Below are 17,787 nucleotides of genomic sequence, written 5' to 3' on the forward strand. Positions count from 1 at the left end.
CACAGAGAAGGGAATCTTGGCCGCCTATGAAGGAGTTCAAGCTGCCTTGGGGGTGATTGGCACAGAAGCACAACTCCTCCTGGCACCCCGACTGCCGGTGCTGGGGTGGATGTTTCAAGGAAAGGTTCCCACATCCTGCCACGCCACCGACACCACACAGAGCAAGTGGATTGCTCTCATCACACAGCACACCCGTACTGGAAACCTGAATCACCCTGGGATTTTGGAAATACAAACTGGCCAGAAGGAGAAAACTTTGGTCTCACTGATGAAGAGGAGCAGGAACAAGTGGCATGGGCTGAAGAAGCTCCACCATACAACCATCTACCAGCAGAGGAAACACGCTACGCTCTTTTCACGGACGGTTCCTGTCGCATCGTAGGGATGAACCAGAAGTGGAAAGCAGCCGTATGGAGCCCCACACGACAGGCTGCACAAGCTACTGAGGAGAAGGTGGATCAAGTCAACTTGCTGAACTCAAGGCCGTTCAGCTGGTCCTGGACATTGCTGAGAGAGAGAAATGGCCAAAACTCTGCCTTTATACCGATTCATGGATGGTAGCCAATGCTCTGTGGGGCTGCCTGGAAAGGAGGAAAAAGGCCAACTGGCAGCTTAGAGGAAAACCAATCTGGAATGCTGATGAGTGGAAAGACATTGCCTCTCGGATGGAGAAGGTACCTGTGGAAGTCTGCCATGTAGATGCCAATGTCCACAAGAGTCGGGCTAATCAGGAGCACTTAAACAACGAGCAGGTAGATCAGGCTGCAAAGACAGAGGTGTCAAAGATAGACTTGGATTGGCATCACAAGGGGCAGTTGTTCCTGGCTCGATGGGCTCACGATGCCTCAGGTCATCAGGGCAGAGATGCCACCTATAAGTGGGCATGAGACCGAGGGGTGGATCTAAGCACGGACAGGATTTCTCAGGTTATCCATGACTGTGAGACGTGTGCTGTGATCAAGGAGGCCAAGCGGGTGAAGCCCCTGTGCTATGGTGGGCGGGGGTCCAAGTACAAGTATGGGGAGGCCTGGCAGATTGACCACGTCACACTGCCCCAGACACGCCAAGGCAAGCGCTACGTGCTCACCATGGTAGAAGCCACCACGGGATGCTTGGAGACCTCCCCTGTGCCTCACAGCACTGCCCCAACACCATCCTGGGCCTGGAAAAGCAAGTCCTGGGGAGGCATGGCACCCCTGAGAGGACTGAGTCAGACAAGGGGACTCATTTCAAGAGCGGCATTACCAACACCTGGGCTAGAGATCATGGCATCGAGTGGGTGCACTGAGACCCGCACTGGGGGTGCTCTGGGACCGAGACTGAGACCGAGGTCGGCATCGGGACCAGGATTGCTCCAAGACCGGTGCTGGGACCTGTACCTGGATTGCTCTGGGATCTCCGAGTTCACTCTGAGGAGCTTTGGCTGCACCCCAGAGCAGCGCTGGGACTGGGAGGGACTGGGAGTGACTGGGAGGGAGCCCTGGGCAGCGTGGGACCCCCTCCGTTCGCATCATTCAGTGCAGTCATCCCGGTCCAAATGATCCCAGTTTGTATGATTCCAGTCTGGATGGTCCTGATCCACATGGTCCCAGTCTGTGCACTCCCAGTCCATAGGATCCCAGTCCACATGATCCCAGTCTCTATGGTCCTGCACGGCACACACTCCAAGCGTCTGGAATTCCAGTTCCCAGCAGGGAAATATGTTCCTGCCCTTGAAGGCAAAGCTCTTAAGAAGGGGCCAAAAGCCAAGTGCAGCAAGATCCTACAGTGACATTTCACTGCCAGCCTTCCTAACTTCACCCATGGTTGTTGCAGCTCCTGCACTGGGAATTAAATCAGGGCAGGGTCTTTGGTGTCAGCTGCCCTGGCTCAAGGGAGACACAGAGAGAGAAACAGAGCAGGCAAAGAGAGGCAGGAGAGAAAGGAGGACACAAACACAATCAGCTGAGAAGGTGGCACTCTGAAAACAGAACTGCCACAGACTGAAAATGAATAGGACAGAAATCAGTAAGTCTGAAAGTTTTATTCACTATCAAATACATCCCAGCCACCCACACAATCCCCATCCCACCGCTCCAAACTGGGATCCCACTTCTCCCAATCTCCTTCCAACCCCATCTCAACCTGGCAGCTGTGGAATCAAGTGAGTTTGGTGTGGGATAGAGTTTTTTTGAGTTGGGAACAAGCCATTTTGAGGTGGGATTGAGCCCATATGAATTAAAATTGAGTTGTTTTCAGTGGGATTGAGTTGTTTTGAGGTGACCCTCTTGGCTTTTGGAGGGCAAAGAGATGGAGTACACTGCCCAAAATACCTCCAGAACACACATCTATCCTCCAGAATATTGTCCCCAACAAGGATCACAGGGAATGTGGGTCACCAGGGCTCTGCCCAGCATGGGTCCTGCAGTGGGGGATGGAGCTGGACCAGCGCACGAAGCTCTTTCCGCACTCGGGGCACTCGCAGGGCTTCCCTTACCGGTGCCTCCGTTGGTGTTGGGTCAAGGCAGAGCTCTGTGAGAAGCTCTTCCCACACTGGGGACACTCGTAGGGCCTCTCCCTGGTGTGGATGCGCCGGTGGCGGATGAGGCGGGAGTTCTGCTTGAATCCCTTCCTGCAGTGGGGGCAGCAGAAGGGCCTCTCCTCTGTGTGAACCCGATAGTGCTTGAGGATATCAGAGCTGGTCTGAAACCTCTTCCCACACTTGGAAGACTCATAGGGCCTCTCCCCAGTGTGGATCAGCTAGTGCATGAGCAGGTTGCAGCTCTGGCTGAAGCTCTTCTCACACTCCCCACACTCGTAGGGCCTCTCCCCAGTGTGGGTCCTCTGGTGCACAATCAGCTGGGAGCTGTACCTGAAGCTCTTCCCACACTCCGAGCACTTGTGGAATTCTGGGGGAAACCGCCAAACTCTGGCCTCAAATATCCCCAAATCCAACTTGAAATCCCTCCAAATTCACCCTGAACAGCCCAAAGCTTCCCCTGCTATGTCAAGCCCACGGTGAGAGAGAAATCCGAGCAGAAGTCCTGGGATTTTGGGAACAACCCTGAAATTCTGGGAAAAACTCCAAAATCCTTGGGGGAAAAAACCCAATCCTGCCTCAAGTATCCCTAAAATCCACCCTACAACCCCCCAAAGCTTCCCCTTCTGGGGCAAACCTATGGTGAGAGCAGAATCTTCAGGAAAATACCCAAATTTGGGGAAAAATCCTGAAACTCTGGGGAAAAAAGCCCAAAATTCCATTGGGAACCCACCCAAAATCCTGTGGAAAATACCCAAATGCAGCCAGGAACCCCCCAGAATTCACCCCGAGTCTCCCAAACCTTCCCCTTCTACCCCATGGTGAGACCCAAATCCAGGGGAAAATCCACAGATTCTTGAAAAAACAGGAAATTTGGGGAAAAAGCTTGAAATCTGGGGAAGGAATGGAAATCCAGCCAGAAATCCACCCCCAATCCCCTGGGAATGACCCCAAATCCCTGTTGGAACCTCCCCAATTGCTCTGAATTCCTCCAAAATCCTGCTGAAATTCCCCAAATTCCTTCTAGGACTTTCCAAAATCCCTCAAAAACTACTCTAATTGCTGTTGGAGCTGCCCCAAATCTCATCTGGAGCCTCCCCAAATCCCTCAGAACCCCTGAAAATCTCTCAGAAAACCCCAAAATCCCTCTTGGAACTGCCCCAAATCCCAGATAATTCCCCCAAACCCCTCAGAAAGCCCCAAATCCTGCCCAGATCCCCTCTGAATTCCCCCAAAGCCCTCAGAAAGCCCCAAATCCCCTCTGGGACCTCGCCCAGATCCCCCCAAAATCCTCGGGAACGACCCCAAAACCCCCTGAGCCATCCCCGATTCCCCCTGGACTGATCCCAAATCCCAAATCTTTGTGGGGATTTTGGGGTGGGTTCCGTGAGGTTTTGTTGGGGTTTTGTGGGATTTTGAAGGAAGTTTTTGTGGGGATTTTTTGGGTGGATTTCCTTGGACTTTGGGTGGGATTTGAAGGGACTTGGGGGGATTTGAGAGGGGTTTGGTGGGATTTTGGTGCAGATTTTTTGAGTGGATTTGGGGGGGGGGTTGGGGGAAATTTTTGTGAGATATTTTGGGTGATTTGGAGGGATTACACTGGGGAGACCAGAACTGGACACAGCACTCGAGGTGCTGCCCAACCAGTGCTGAGCACAGGGGAAGAATCACTGCCCTGCTCCTGCTGGCCACACCATTCCTGATCCAGGCCAGGAGCCATTGGCCTTCTTGGCCACCTGGGCACACGGCTGGCTCGTGCCCAGCCTGCTGTCCATCAGTCCCTGCAGGTCCCTTTCTGCCTGGCTGCTCTCCAGCCCCTCTGTCCCCAGCCTGGAGTGCTGCAGGGCTTCTTGTGGCCAAAGTGCAGGGCCCGGCACTTGGACTTGTTAAACCTCACCTTGTTGGATTTGGGCCCTGGATCCAGCCTGTCCAGGGCCCTGTGCAGAGCCCTCCTGCCCTCCAGCAGATCCACACTCCCACCCGGCTTGGTGTCACCACGGTTCCAGGAGGCCTCATGGATCCTTGGTTCCATGAGGTCTGGCAGGGCAGCAATGCTCTCCTTGCTCCCACAGGGTCACAGTGGCCTCTGGGTCCCAAGGGACGCTGTTGTGCTCTGTGCTGGTGGCGGGCACAGCTTTCCCTGAGAGTGTTTTGTGCTAACGGGCAGGAGCCACGAGAGCCCCAGCACACGCACACACACACACGGAGCAGCTCTGCACTGAAGACACGGCAGGCTCCAGGCATGGAGCTCCAGCCAGGGTTTATTAGGGGCTGACGCTCAGCGGTCTGGGGGGGTCAAGACACAGACAAAGGAGGGTTTAGGGTAGAAATACAGGAAAAGAGGGCGTGGAGGAGAGCAACAGGGATCTAAGGGTTTAGGGGTGGTACACAGGGAAAGGGACTAATAGAGAATGCCAGGCTGGATAGGCGGGGACATAAACCCCTATGGGAAGACAGGGAAGGGAGAACTCGCTAGAACATGAACATATGAGGGTAAAAGGGGTAGGAAAGGCCAGCGGGCAATGGGGAGGACACAACTGGGACAAATTAACATAGTGTTGCAGAGCACCTTGGGGGAAGCTTCTGTCCTCACCCTGAGCTCTGAGGAATGCCCGGAGCCTAAGGTGCATCTCTCCAGGGGATTGCTGTAAGCTCACAGGCCTCCACAAACACACCCTGGAGATGTCTGGGGCTGTTCATCGTTTCTCTGCTCTCCAGTGCTGAGGCAATGGACTCTGGCACAGCTCTGAGCTTGTGCCCGTGGCAACCACCCCTGGCCATGGGGCTCCATGGAGCTGCTCTCAGGAAAACCCCCAAGAGTTGGGGAATGCCCCAAAACCACTCAGGAATGTGAGATGCCCCAGCATCTCTTCATGAATGTAGACTATTCAAAAACTCACTCAGTAACGGGCTCCCCCTATCTTCATCATCCCCAAACTTTGGCTGTCTCATTCCAGACCCCACCCCACCTCCCCAGTCCCAACCCATCCCACCCCTCCTGGACATCAAGACCCCTTCCCAAGCTGTACTTCCCCCATTTCACACCTCCCAAACCCCATCCCACCCATCCTGCCCCACCCAGTGCCCATCTCACCCCTCCTGATTTGCATCCCACTTTGCCCAATCCCCTTCCAACCCAATTTCACCCTGAGAAGTAGTGGAGTTGAGTAATTTTGGGGTGGGATTCAGTAGTTTTCAGTGGCATTGAGTGCTTTTGAGGTGACAGATCAATCCTTCTCGTCATTTGGAGTGCCAAGAAATAAAGACAACTAAACCAAATACCCCCCAAACTCCCCCATATCCTCCCAGATATCTCCCGGAATCCAAGATTCCCCAAAACACAAAATGTGAGGCGTTAGATGCCTTTGATGAATTTCTTGATTTTTACCCCAATTTTCTGTGTTTTGAAGGGAGGAAGATAAAAAGAGACAAAAGAAAAGGAACAGCAGCCACTTCCCTCTGTGTATCACAGGGAATGTGGGTCACCAGGGCTGTGCCCAACCTGAGTCCTCTGATGGGGATGGAGCTGGAGCAGCGCACGAAGCTCTTCCTGCAGGCGGGGCTCTCGCAGGGCTTCCCTCAGCGGTGCCTCCGTTGGTGTCGGGTAAAGAACGAGCGGTCTGAGAAGCTCTTCCCACACTGGGGACACTCGTAGGGCCTCTCCCTGGTGTGGATGCGCCGGTGGGTGACGAGGGTGGAGTTGTGCTTGAAGCCCATCCCGCAGTCGGGGCAGCAGAAGGGCCTCTCCTCGGTGTGAATCCGCTGATGTACAAGGAGATGGGAGCTGGTGAGAAACCTCGTCCCACACTCGGGACACTCGTAGGGCCTCTCCCCGGTGTGGAACCTCTGGTGGACAATCAGGTCGGACCTGTGGCTGAAGCCCTTCCCACATTCCAAACACTCGTAGGGTCGTTCCCCAGTGTGGATCTTCTGGTGGCAGAGCAGATTGAAACTCTTCCTGAAGCTCTTCCCACACACCAAGCACTTGTGGGGCTTCTCCCCATCCTGGAGCTGCTCATGGACCACCAGCTCCGAGCTCTGGCTCCATCTCCGGCCGCCTCCCCAGCCCAGGCTGGGTCTTTCCTCCTCAGATCCCCGTGATCTGCGTTTGCAGCCCCTCCTCGTGCGGCATCTCCGGGGCTTTTCCTCCCCGTTGGGTTCCTGCGCCGTGGAGACGCTCAAAACGGCCTCTTCCACGAGGTTCTGCCGCGGGGATTTGTCCTCCCTGCTCTCCATCCTCAGCTCCTGCTCTGGGGGAGGAAGGACAAGGAGAGGATGGGATTTGCCTCCGTGCCACAGGGAAGGGCAAGAAGATCCCCCCAGTGCGTCCCCGGCAGGACGGCACCGGCAGCGGGGCTGTCCTGCAGCTGGGGGCCGTGCTGGGCTGGGAGATGGAGCAGGAGAGAGGGGGGAAAGGGGCACTGACTTCCTCCTCACCTGCCTGGCTGTCCCAGGGCATCTTCCTCTTCCTCACAGCCTCCTCCTCCATCCAGCCAAAGTTTGGGAATGGCAAGTCCTGGTTTTGGGGGAAAAACAAGGTGTGAATGCCTTGGGTTGGGGATTCCTCCTGCCCAAATCCATCTCCAGAAGTCTCCAGGTGTCCATAAAAACCTCCAAAAATGAAGAGTGAATCAAAAAAAGCCACCAGGAGTGTCCCATGTCCAGTCTCATCCCTCTGGGGTTCTGGTGCTCCCCCATCTCAGGGCTGCAGGGGATCCCATGGGTCCTGGGGATCCCCCTTCTCCAGGGTCCTGCTTAGGGATGCTGGGGGGTTTTGGGGTACGAGGGTCCCCCTCTCCAGCCTCCCTCCAATCCAGACACTTGGGGCTCCCCCCTCTCCCCACCACCCTGTCCTGGTTTAGGGCAAATTTGGGAGAAAACAAAGCAGATTCAAGCGGCCCCTCCCCTGGTTCAGGAAAAGATTTCCTTGGAGAAAAGTAGAAAAAACCTGTTTATTTAACAGGCAAAGCATTCACTGGCACAGAAAATGAACAATATTAAACAATAAACCCTGTTGCCGCTCCAAAAGAGATGACAAACTCAGGAAGTCCCTCCGTGGGCTGTAGCTCGGCTCACTCAGTCTCTGATCAGTCCCTCCGTGGCCCAGGCCCGGCCCGGTGGGCCACAGGTGCGAGCTGCCGGTGCTCTTCTGGTGTTCAGTCCAGAGCAGGTTTGAGCAGGTCCAAAGAAAAGGAAAAACCACAGGCCAGGGAACTTCTCTGCCTCAGCGAGCTAAAAACTAACTAAAAGCAAAGGAGAGCTCTGTCCCGCTGTCTGTCTGTTGGCAGACAACCGATACCTTAGGTTTAAGGTTTTCTGTTCTGCTTTGGTGTGCAGCTTTAGCTTTCTATTAAGTGTTACTGGGATCTTTTCACAGGGTGGTGAAGACAAAACAATCCTGTTCTAGCTGGAGAGTCAAGGACAATCTCTTCAAACTTCAGGCCCAAAGCACAAACAACGGGAAAAGAGGAGGGCGGGCAAGCAAGCAAGGAGGATGAAACTTCATCATTTGAAGCTATTAATTGGGCAGTTAAATCCTGGGTGCAAATGGACTAAAACTTATAAAAATGTCAGATCTCCTGACCAAGCCCTCTTTTGCTTCCATCTTGGAGCCATCCGGACAGAGCCACGACCTTGGCTCCGGTACTGCCGGGCTGTGGCCTTTGAAGGCACTTCAATAAATATCCACTTTATTCCTCTTGGCTCCGTCTGGCCTCAGTTCCAGCTCCTTAAGGCATCACAGCAGCCCAGGAGCCGGAATGTGGAGGAGCGAGTGCAGTTCCTGAAAACAAACTGCGCGCTGCTTCCTCGCCCCTTCGCTCTCAGAACCGGCCTTGAAGGTGCAGAACTCATTTCGGGGCTAAACGGACCAATGGGGGCACGGGCACCGTGAGGTCACCCCGGGACACGCCCCGGGCAGGGTCAGGGGTCCCGTCCCCGCCTCATCTCCGGGCTGCCGGGGGTCCCCCAGCTCCGCTATCGCCCCTTCCCCTCTCCCGCCCCGGGGCTCCCACGTTCCGCAGCCCCGGCTCTCACGGGGATCCCCAAAACCAACGTCCCGCCCCGTCAGTACCGGGCCAGCCGCACGTGGAGCCCCCGGGACCCTCCCGAGGGGCGATCACAGCTCCTCTCCCCCCGAAAAAGCTCCTCCTAGGGAGCCCGGAGGGATGCGGGGCTCGGAATCTGCCGGCTCCGAACACCCCCCAGAAAAATCCTCCCGGAGACCCCTCGATAGCGTCGGGGCGAGCTCGGCCTCCCCCTCACCTGCGGCTCGGGGCTGGGGGCGATGCTCCCGGGGCAGGGGGTGCTGCAGACCCAGCGTGCGAGCGGTGCGAGCGGCGGGATTCTCCCGCTCCTCTTCCTGCTGCTCCTCCTCCTCCTCCTCCTTCTCTTCCTCCTCCTCCTCTTCCTCCCGCATTCCCTCCGCTCCCAGCCCGGAGCTCCCTTTCCCACCCCTCTGCCCCGCGGCCGCCGCAGCACCGGCTGCTGGGTGCGGGGAGCCCCCGATCGGCCCCAGGGGTGGGCAGGGGGCTCGGGGACCTCCCCGGTGCGGATCCGTCCCCCCGGGCCGAGCCCGAAATTCCGCTGGCGGGGCCGCCGGGCTCTGCGGGTCCGCCCGGCAACTGGTGAGTCATCGGCGAGGAAAGCTCTGGTTGGCTGGAGATTGTTCAGCGCGTTCTCTGATTGGCTGGAATTGCGAAAGGCGCCGCGCCCTGCGGCTGTCCCGGGGAGCTGCGCAGTCCGGGCCGGAGCCTTTTCCTATTTCTTTCTGTCTCTCTGAGACCTTTTCCGATTTCTTTCTCTCTCTCTGAGATCTCTTTACTAGTTCTTTCTCTGCCTTTCTCCTTCCCATTTCTTGTTCCGTTCAATCCATGTTCAGTCGAATCCGCAGGTTGCGCTCCCGTGGTCTCATTTGCACCTTCCCTGGGGCGGAGGCGTCTCTCCCTCACGGGATCGTAACCCGCGGGCAGGGTCCGTTCCCACCCCAATCGTTCCGGGATTCTGTCAGGGACTCGCTTCCCTTTCCTCCCTCCCTCTGCCTGCAGCCGGGAATGTGCTGGGAAATGTCCAGCAAAGCCACCTTTGCTGCGTGCTGCAGGAGCCCACGGAGCTGCTGCACCTTGTCCCCGGGCCCTGCACAGCTCCTTGGGAGGCACGGCAGGAGCAGCAGCCTGGGAGCCTCGGGAATGCCATTCTGGGATCCGTGGCACACGCTCCCAGGGGCTGGAATTCCAGTTCCCAGCAGGGAAAAGATCTTCCTGCCCTTGAAGGCAAAGCTCTTAAGAAGGGGCCAAAAGCCAAGTGCAGCAAGATCCTACAGTGACATTTCACTGCCAGCCTTCCTAACTTCACCCATGGTCGTTGCAGCTCCTGCACTGGGAATTAAATCAGGGCAGGGTCTTTGGTGGCAGCTGCCCTGGCTCAAGGGAGACACAGAGAGAAAGAGAGCAGGCAAAGAGAGGCAGGAGAGAAAGGAGGACACAAACACAATCAGCTGAGAAGGTGGCACTCTGAAAACAGAACTGCCACGGACTGAAAATGAACGGGACAGAAAGAAGTAAGTCTGATTTCACTATCAAAAACATCCCAGCCACCCAGCTCCACACAATCCCCATCCCACCGCTCCAAATTGGGATCCCACTTCTCCCAGTCTCCTTCCAACCCCATCTCAACCTGGCAGCTGTGGAAACAAGTGAGTTTGGCATGGGATTGAGTTTTTTTGAGTTGGGAACAAGCCATTTTGAGGTGGGATTGAGCCCATATGAATTAAAATTGAGTTGTTTTCAGTGGGATTGAGTTGTTTTGAGGTGACCCTCTTGGCTTTTGGAGGGCAAAGAGATGGAGTACACTGCCCAAAATACCCCCAGAAGCCACATCTCTCCTCCAGTATACCTCCAGAACCCACATCTATCCTCCAGAATATTGTCCCCAACATGGATCACAGGGAATGTGGGTCACCAGGGCTCTGCCCAACCTGGGTCCTGCAGTGGGGGACGGAGCTGGAGCAGCACACGAAGCTCTTCCCACACTCGGGGCACTCACAGGGCTTCCCTTACTGGTGCCTCCGTTGGTGTTGGGTCAAGTTAGAGCTCTGTGAGAAGCTCTTCCCACACTGGGGACACTCGTAGGGCCTCTCCCCGGTGTGGATGCACCGGTGGCGGATGAGGTGGGACTTCTGCCTGAATCCCTTCCCGCAGTCAGGGCAGCAGAAGGGCCTCTCCTCCGTGTGAACCCGATAGTGCTTGAGGAGATTGGAGCTGGTATGAAACCTCTTCCCACACTTGGAACACTTGTAGGGCCTCTCCCCAGTGTGGATCCTCTGGTGCCTCATGAGGTTTTGGTTGTACTTGAATCCCTTCCCACAGTTGGGGCAGCGGAAAGGCCTCTCCTCTGTGTGAGTCCGATAGTGCAGGAGGAGATCGGAGCTGGTCTTAAACCCCTTCCCACACTCAGAACACTCGTAGGGCCGTTCCCCAATGTGGCTCACCTGGTGGCTGACCAGGCTGGATCTCAGGCAGAAGCCCTTCCCACACTCCCCACATTCGTAGGGCCTCTCCCCAGTGTGGATCCTCTGGTGCCTGATCAGCTGGGAGCTGTACCTGAAGCTCTTCCCACACTCCGAGCACTTGTGGGGCTTCTCCCCATCCTGGAGCTGCTCATGGACCACCAGCTCCGAGCTCTGGTTCCATTTCCGGCCGCCTCCCCAGCCCAGGGTGGTTCTTTCCTCCTCAGATCCCCGTGATCTGCATTTGCAGCCCCTCCTCGTGCGGCATCTCCGGGGCTTTTCCTCCCCGTTGGGTTCCTGCACCGTGGAGCTGCTCAAAACGGCCTCTTCCACGAGGTTCTGCCGCGGGGATTTGTCCTCCCTGCTCTCCATCCTCAGCTCCTGCTCTGGGGGAGGAAGGACAAGGAGAGGATGGGATTTGCCTCCATGCCACAGGGAAGGGCAAGGAGATCCCCCCAGTGTGTCCCCGGCAGGACGGCACCGGCAGCGGGGCTGTCCTGCAGCTGGGGGCCGTGCTGGGCTGGGAGATGGAGCAGGAGAGAGGGGGAAAGGGGCACTGACTTCCTCCTCACGTGCCTGGCTGTCCCGGGGCACCTTCCTCTTCCTCACAGCCTCCCAGGGGTTGGGAATGGGAAATCCTGGTTTGGAGAAAACAAGGGATGAGCACACTGACTTTGAAGGTCCCTTTGCCCAAGTCCATCTCTAGAAGTCCCCGGCCACCTGGGCTCCATAAAAACCTCCCAGACATCAAGATTCAGCCCTGAAGAAGCCTCCCAGGAGCTCCCTGGTCCCTGCTCCCTCCCCTTTGCTGCTCAGGCTTCCCCCCTGTCCCAGCTGCTGGGGGTCACGCTTGGATTGGGTGTCCCCCTTCTCCTCGGTGCCCGCCCTCCCCAGGCTGCTGGGAGTCCCAGCAATCCCAAAAGCTCCCCCCTCTTGGCTCTCCCCATTTAGGGCTGCCGGGGCTTTTTGGGCTCCCGGGCTCCCCTTCTTCTCTGCTTTGGGCTGCAGCGGCTCCAAGGAGTCCCCCCTGCCCCTCTCCAGGCTCTTGAGGGTCCCGCCCATGGCGGCGCTCCCCCCTCTCTGGGCTCCCCACTTTGGGCTCCTGGGGGACACAGGGCTCTGCTCCTCCAGGCTGCCTCTGCCGGCAGCCGCCACCGGGACGCCCCATGTCCCCCCAAGGGGCCTTTTCCGCTCAGCTTTGCACTTCTTCATTCTCCAAACATCCCCCCACAAAAACCCAACCCAGGAACCTTCCAGGATATCTGGCCCGAGCTCCCCCTCCCCGCTCACCTGCGGGATGGGGGGCGATGATCCCACACGTGGGGGCTGCGAATTCAGGGAGGGTTCGACCGCGTGCTTCCTCCTGCTTGCCTTGATCCGCCTTTGACCCTCTTCTTCCTCTTCCTGCCGCTCCTCCTCTTCCATCCCCGTCCTCCTCCTCCCTAACCCCACCTCCTTCCCATCTTCCATCCATCCCCTTCCATCCCTCCTCTTCGATCCCCCCTCCTCCCTGACCATTACCCCACCTCTTTCTCCTCTTTCCATCCCCCGTTTCCATTCTCTATAAGCCCACCTCCTTCTCCTCCTCCATCCCTGCCCTTCCCTCCCTCCTCCTCCTCCCCCAGGAGCAGCGACACCCTCGGTGCCCCGTTCCCGCAGCCCTCGCAGCCCGCGCCAGGAGCGGGGATGGAGCCGGGCCAGGTCGGGATGGGCAGCGCGGGGCTCTCGGCTGCTCCCACCCGCTGTTCCAGGGGGGAACCCGGCCCGGCAAAAGGAGAGGCAAACTGGGAAAACTGGGGGCTGCACATCCCAACTGGGCCTTGCTGGGGACCCTGCCTGGGCACTGCCAGCCCTTGGGGCTCCTCTCGGGACATCCGGGAGGGGGGAACGCACAGAGGGCTGGGGGATGCCAGGAGTGGCAGCACTGGGAGGGACTGGGCTCCACTGGGATCATACTGAGGTCATACTGGGAGTGACTGGACTTATACTGGGAGTGTCTGAGAGTGACTGGGAACACACCCTGCACATCATCCCCCATACTCGGGGTGAGTGGCAGCAACTGGGAGCACGGTGGGAGCAAATGGCATCATACTGGGACTGACTGGGTTGATCTAGCTGGAGGCAACTGGGGCCCCGGGAGCCCCAAACCCCTCCATCCCTAAATGGGGAGATGGAAAAGGGGGGAGCTTTTTATATTCCTGGGACTCCTGGGGAGGGTGGAGATTGAGTAGACAGGGAGCCCCAATCCAAGCGTGACCCCCAGCAGCTGGGACAGGGGGGAACCCCAAACAGCAAAGGTGAGGGACCAGGGGCAGGGAACTCCTGGGAGGCTTTTTCAGGGCTGAATCTTGGTGTTTGGGAGGCCCCAGGTGGCCGGGGACTTCTGGAGATGGACTCGGGCAGAGGGATCTTCAAACCCCATGTGCTCATCCCTTGTTTTCCCCAAAGCAGGATTTCCCATTCCCAACCCCAGGGAGGCTGTGAGGAAGAGGAAGATGCCCCAGGACAGCCAGGCAGGTGAGGAGGAAGTCAGTGCCCCTTTCTCCCTCTCTCCTGCTCCATCTCCCAGCCCAGCACGGCCCCCGGCTGCAGGACAGCCCCGCTGCCGGATTATGGGAAGAGCTTCAGGCAGAGCTCCCACCTGATCCAGCACCTGAGGATCCACACCAGGGAAAGGCCCTACAAGTCTGGGGAGTGTGGGAAGGGTTTCAGCTACATCTCCCACCTCGTCATCCACCAACACAGCCACACTGGGGAGAGGCCCTACGAGTGTCCCGAGTGTGCAAAGAGGTTTCAGACCAGCTCCACTCTCCTCAAGCACCAGCGGATTCACACGGAGGAGAGGCCTTCCACTGCTCAAACTGCAGGAAGGGCTTCAAGCACAACTCCAACCTCATCACCCACCGGCGTATCCACACCAGGGAGAGGCCCTGTGAGTGTGGGGAATGTGGGATGAGCTTCAGCCAGAGCTCCAGCCTGATCTGCCACCAGAGCATCCACACTGGGGAGAGGCCCTACGAGTGTCCCCAGTGTGGGAAGAACTTCTCCAGGAGCTCTGACTTGACCCAACACCAACAGAGCCACCGGTAAGGGAAGCCCTGCGAGTGCCCCGAGTGTGGGAAGGGCTTCGTGCACTGCTCCACCTTCATCCCTCATTGGAGCACCCACCAGAGCCCTGGTGACCCACATTCCCTGTGATCTGTGTTGGGAAGACACCTGGCTGCTTGTCCTTTTGGTTTGGCCCTGATTTTCTTTTGATTCATCTTCTTCCCTTTAAAACAGACAAAACTGGGGTAAAAGTCAACAAATTCATCAAAGGCATCTTAAGCCTCACTCTTTGCTATTGTTTCAGGGGAATCTGGGATTCAGGGAGATACTTGGGAGGATCTGCACCACGGGCCATGCACACCCTGAGATCCTCTGCAATTTCCCGGTCTCTGAGCACATCTGGAGGGGCAGCTGTTTGGAGGAGGGAGGGCCCTGGAGCAGCCCCAATAACCTGGTCTTTAGCCTGAATCTCATCCATGACATGGACAAGCATTGCCTCCTGAAGATGCCACCTTCCCATTGGGAAACAGCCCCACCTGACCCAGCTGTCCCTTCTCCTTCCCCCAGAGATGGAAGGAGAGGCTGTGCTGAAGGCTGAGTTTCCCAGAGCAAGCAGTGGCCCATTGGCAGCCTCTGCTGCAGGAAGGGAGGCGATGCCAGGCACAGTCACAGGAGGTAATTGCTGTGCCTCTGGGCCTGAGCCCTGCTGAGGCTTGAGCTGCCCTCCCTGTGGCTTTGCAGTCTGGGCACACAGCATTACCTGAGCCCCTTGCAGTGCTCACTTCCCCATAGAAGGGGATCCCAGCGCACCATGGAACATTTCCCACGCGTGCTCCTTTCTAGACTGGGACCGTGACTTGCATCATTTGGAAAGACTGCTAAAACACAGTTTCAGGGTCTTGGAGCTTGGTGAAGGTAGGTTATCAGCAACCCTTTCCTAACAGAGTAATCATTCTCCAGAGTGATATTCATGTGTGATTTCCTTTAAGTTGCTTTGAAGTTTGATGGATTTTGGAAATCCTGTCCTCCAAATTTCTACTCCTGTGCCCAACAGTGATCCCACAGAATGGCTGTCAGTGGCAGGAAGGAGCATTTAGCTGTCCATCTTCCTTCCGTGTGCAATTCCAGTGGGTCCTTCTGTGTGCTCTGTGCAGCCACGGAGAAGAGCAGAGAGGGAAGGGGCCGGGCCCAGGGCTGTGCCCCGGGGCTGTGCCTTTTGCAGCTCCTTTGCCGGCCCCGGGGTGCCTGAGCTGCTCCTGCTGCTGCTGCCAAGCCCTGGCCCTGCCTTGGGCTGGGTTTAGAGCTGCTGGCAGCTCCAGGGAATCTTTTCTCCCCCGAGGATGGCCCTGCAAGGGGCTCCTTCCATGCCAGTGTGGGGCCACCGCAGGCACGTGGTCCCCCTGGCCCTGCTCCTGAGTGGAAGGCAGAGCTGAGGGAGTGCTTTGGAGGGCACCAATCACCCAGGGGCACTCACTGCCACTCTGGCCTGAGGGGGACATGGAACAACTTTCTGTTAAGGTCCTCCTCTGTGGAAGAAAACAGACACAGGAGACAAGAAATCCCTGGAGGCAGCCAGACATCTGGATCAGATGCTGAGTGATCTGGAGAGACGCCGTGGTGGGTGCATTTCCCTCAGCCTTCCCCTGGGACTCAGCAGCCGGGGGCTTTCCCTGCATATCTGGACACGCTGTGCCCAGCACAGAGGGAAGGGATCCATGGCAGCCTGGCTGCCCCGCTGCTGCTTTCCTGTCCTGCAGGGCTGTTTCCCAGCCTGGCCTGGCTGCAGCTTCTCCCCAGCCTCTGCAGGAAGGCATTTGGCATCAGCTGGCAGGGAGCCCAAACTGCACCATGGGCCCAAGATGCCTGCAATTTCCCGGTCTCCGGCACGTCAGGAATGGCACCTGTGTGTAGAAGGGAGTGGCCTGGCCAATCCCAAAAGTTTTTATGATTTCCTGAACCATGAGTTTGTCCAGTATTGCCTCTTGAAGATGTCATCTCCCAGAAGGGGGAACGGCTCCATCTAATGCAGCTGTGCCTCTTCCTGTCTCCAGAGATGAACCGAAAGGCTGTGCTGAAGGCAGCATTTCCTGGAGGAAGCAGTGGCCCATTGGCAGCCCCTGCTGCAGGAAGTGAGGCGATGCCAGGCACAGTCAGAGGAGGTAATTGCTGAGGCTTGAGCTGCCATCTCTGCTGTGTGGCAGTACCTGCCCTCCAGGGATGTTGCACAGGGCCTGCAAAGAGTGTGGAGAGTGGCCAGGAGCCAGCCCAGAGCTCCCCAGGCCCCTGGGCAGCTTTGGCCATGGCCATGGAAATTTGGCCCCCACAGCCTTACCCAACCCCCTTGCAGTGCCCAGTTCCCAAAGGCACCGGGGGATCCCAGCAGACCAGGAAATGGTTCTGATCTCTGATCCCTTCTAGATGAGCATGCTAGCAAGGCTTCTCCAGCAGCTGGGATGGAAGATGGTTTGGAACCCTTGGGAGCTTCTGCAGGTAACTTCTCAACTTGCCCTCAGTGAATAATCACTGACAACCTGGCAGGAAGCAGGTGACATTAGCTCCTGTGCCTGTTGAGTTACAGGTGTGTCTGCAGGGAGGACTTTTCAGGCTCCTTTCCTGGTTGCTGCGCACAAGCCCGGCTCCCATCGCAGGGGTGAGTTGTGTGTCCCTGCTGACCCCACAGGCTGAGCCCTGCTTTTGTGGGATCCATTCCGGGGGAAATGGACATGCATTCTCTTAAGGTCCGCCGAGAGGGAGGAACAGAGCTACTAAACACATGAAGTCCCTGGAGGCATCCCAACACATGGACCAGATGCTGAATGATCTGGAGAGACGCCGTGGTGGGTGCATTTCCCTCAGCCTTGCCCTGGGACTCAGCAGCCGGGGGCTTTCTCTGCACATCTGGACACGCCGTGCCCAGTGTGAAAAATGCATATTTTATGATTGGCTTTTCGCAAATGTTTCAATGAATATTATATGTGTAATGTTGGAAAGTTATGCTGTATTAATGCTCTCAAGTAGTGTGCTGAATGTATTTTTAGGTTATAACACAATGTTAAAATAGAAACCATACTATGTAAAATTCTTTTTAACTAGCTCAAGAAAGAAATGAGGTAATGAAGGAATTCTTCGCACAAAAATAACAATTACAGAAACCCCTAAATTTTCCAGAGGAGAGGAATTTATGGCTTTCCTTATCAACAGAAACAAACTTCTTCAAGCGTGACTTAGACTTGAAGATGCCTGGGGATTAACAGAAACTTTTTGACAAGTACCAGAGGAATTTCTTGTTTTAAATAAAATATATTCATAATCATGAAGTGTTTTGTATATGCAACAGGCTATTGCTTTTAAGGTGATTACTTGGTTCACAAGGCATGCTTGTCGTGGCTTAAGGGCCCGAGAGCATCCGGACATCCGTAATTCTTGGCTTTTTATTGTCTTGTAATTGTCCTAACTCTAAATTTTTATTACTCTAACTGTATTACTATTTTTATAACCATATTCTTATTATTAAACTTTAAAAAATTTGGAAACCAAGTAATTAGTGTTTTTCACAGTAATCAACAGAGCTTCAGTGCCTTTGATCAAATCAGTCTTAAGAGCAGCTTGGGGCTGGGTCAGTCATTGAGACCTGAGCACGGACTGGGGTCCAGCCAACAAAAGAACATTAGCTGCAGGCCACCCATACAGCTTTTCCTCATAATGAGCGCAAAGC

General features: G+C 56.3%; 3 protein-coding genes and 1 pseudogene across 3 annotated transcripts; 1 reads left to right on the plus strand and 3 right to left on the minus strand.

Annotated features, from left to right (window-relative positions):
- Positions 1-505: 505 nt before the first annotated feature.
- Positions 506-4,550, minus strand: LOC128820659 (zinc finger protein 239-like; annotated as a pseudogene).
- Positions 4,551-6,090: 1,540 nt separating this feature from the next.
- Positions 6,091-7,419, minus strand: LOC128820753 (zinc finger protein 239-like). The gene is made up of 2 exons (XM_054001581.1): positions 6,956-7,419; positions 6,091-6,768 (listed from the first exon to the last, which is right to left on the minus strand). Exons 1-2 carry the CDS (start codon positions 7,005-7,007, stop codon positions 6,098-6,100), a joined length of 723 nt encoding a protein of 240 aa, XP_053857556.1. The 5' UTR covers positions 7,008-7,419; the 3' UTR covers positions 6,091-6,097.
- A 2,682-nt stretch (positions 7,420-10,101) lies between these two features.
- Positions 10,102-12,086, minus strand: LOC128820660 (zinc finger protein 664-like). The gene is given in 3 exon segments (XM_054001462.1): positions 10,102-11,410; positions 11,597-11,662; positions 11,873-12,086. Coding segments are annotated over 3 exon segments (1,233 nt in total). The 3' UTR covers positions 10,102-10,457.
- Positions 12,087-13,519: 1,433 nt separating this feature from the next.
- Positions 13,520-17,338, plus strand: LOC128820661 (replication initiator 1-like). The gene is made up of 8 exons (XM_054001463.1): positions 13,520-13,541; positions 13,843-13,956; positions 15,591-15,689; positions 16,124-16,231; positions 16,491-16,562; positions 16,651-16,722; positions 16,811-16,909; positions 17,241-17,338. The coding sequence occupies exons 1-8, from the start codon at positions 13,520-13,522 to the stop codon at positions 17,321-17,323; spliced, it is 669 nt and encodes a 222-aa protein (XP_053857438.1). The 3' UTR covers positions 17,324-17,338.
- The last annotated feature ends 449 nt before the right edge of the window (positions 17,339-17,787 follow it).

The sequence above is a fragment of the Vidua macroura genome, chromosome 30 (assembly GCF_024509145.1).
Source record: "Vidua macroura isolate BioBank_ID:100142 chromosome 30, ASM2450914v1, whole genome shotgun sequence".
NCBI lineage: Eukaryota > Metazoa > Chordata > Aves > Passeriformes > Viduidae > Vidua > Vidua macroura.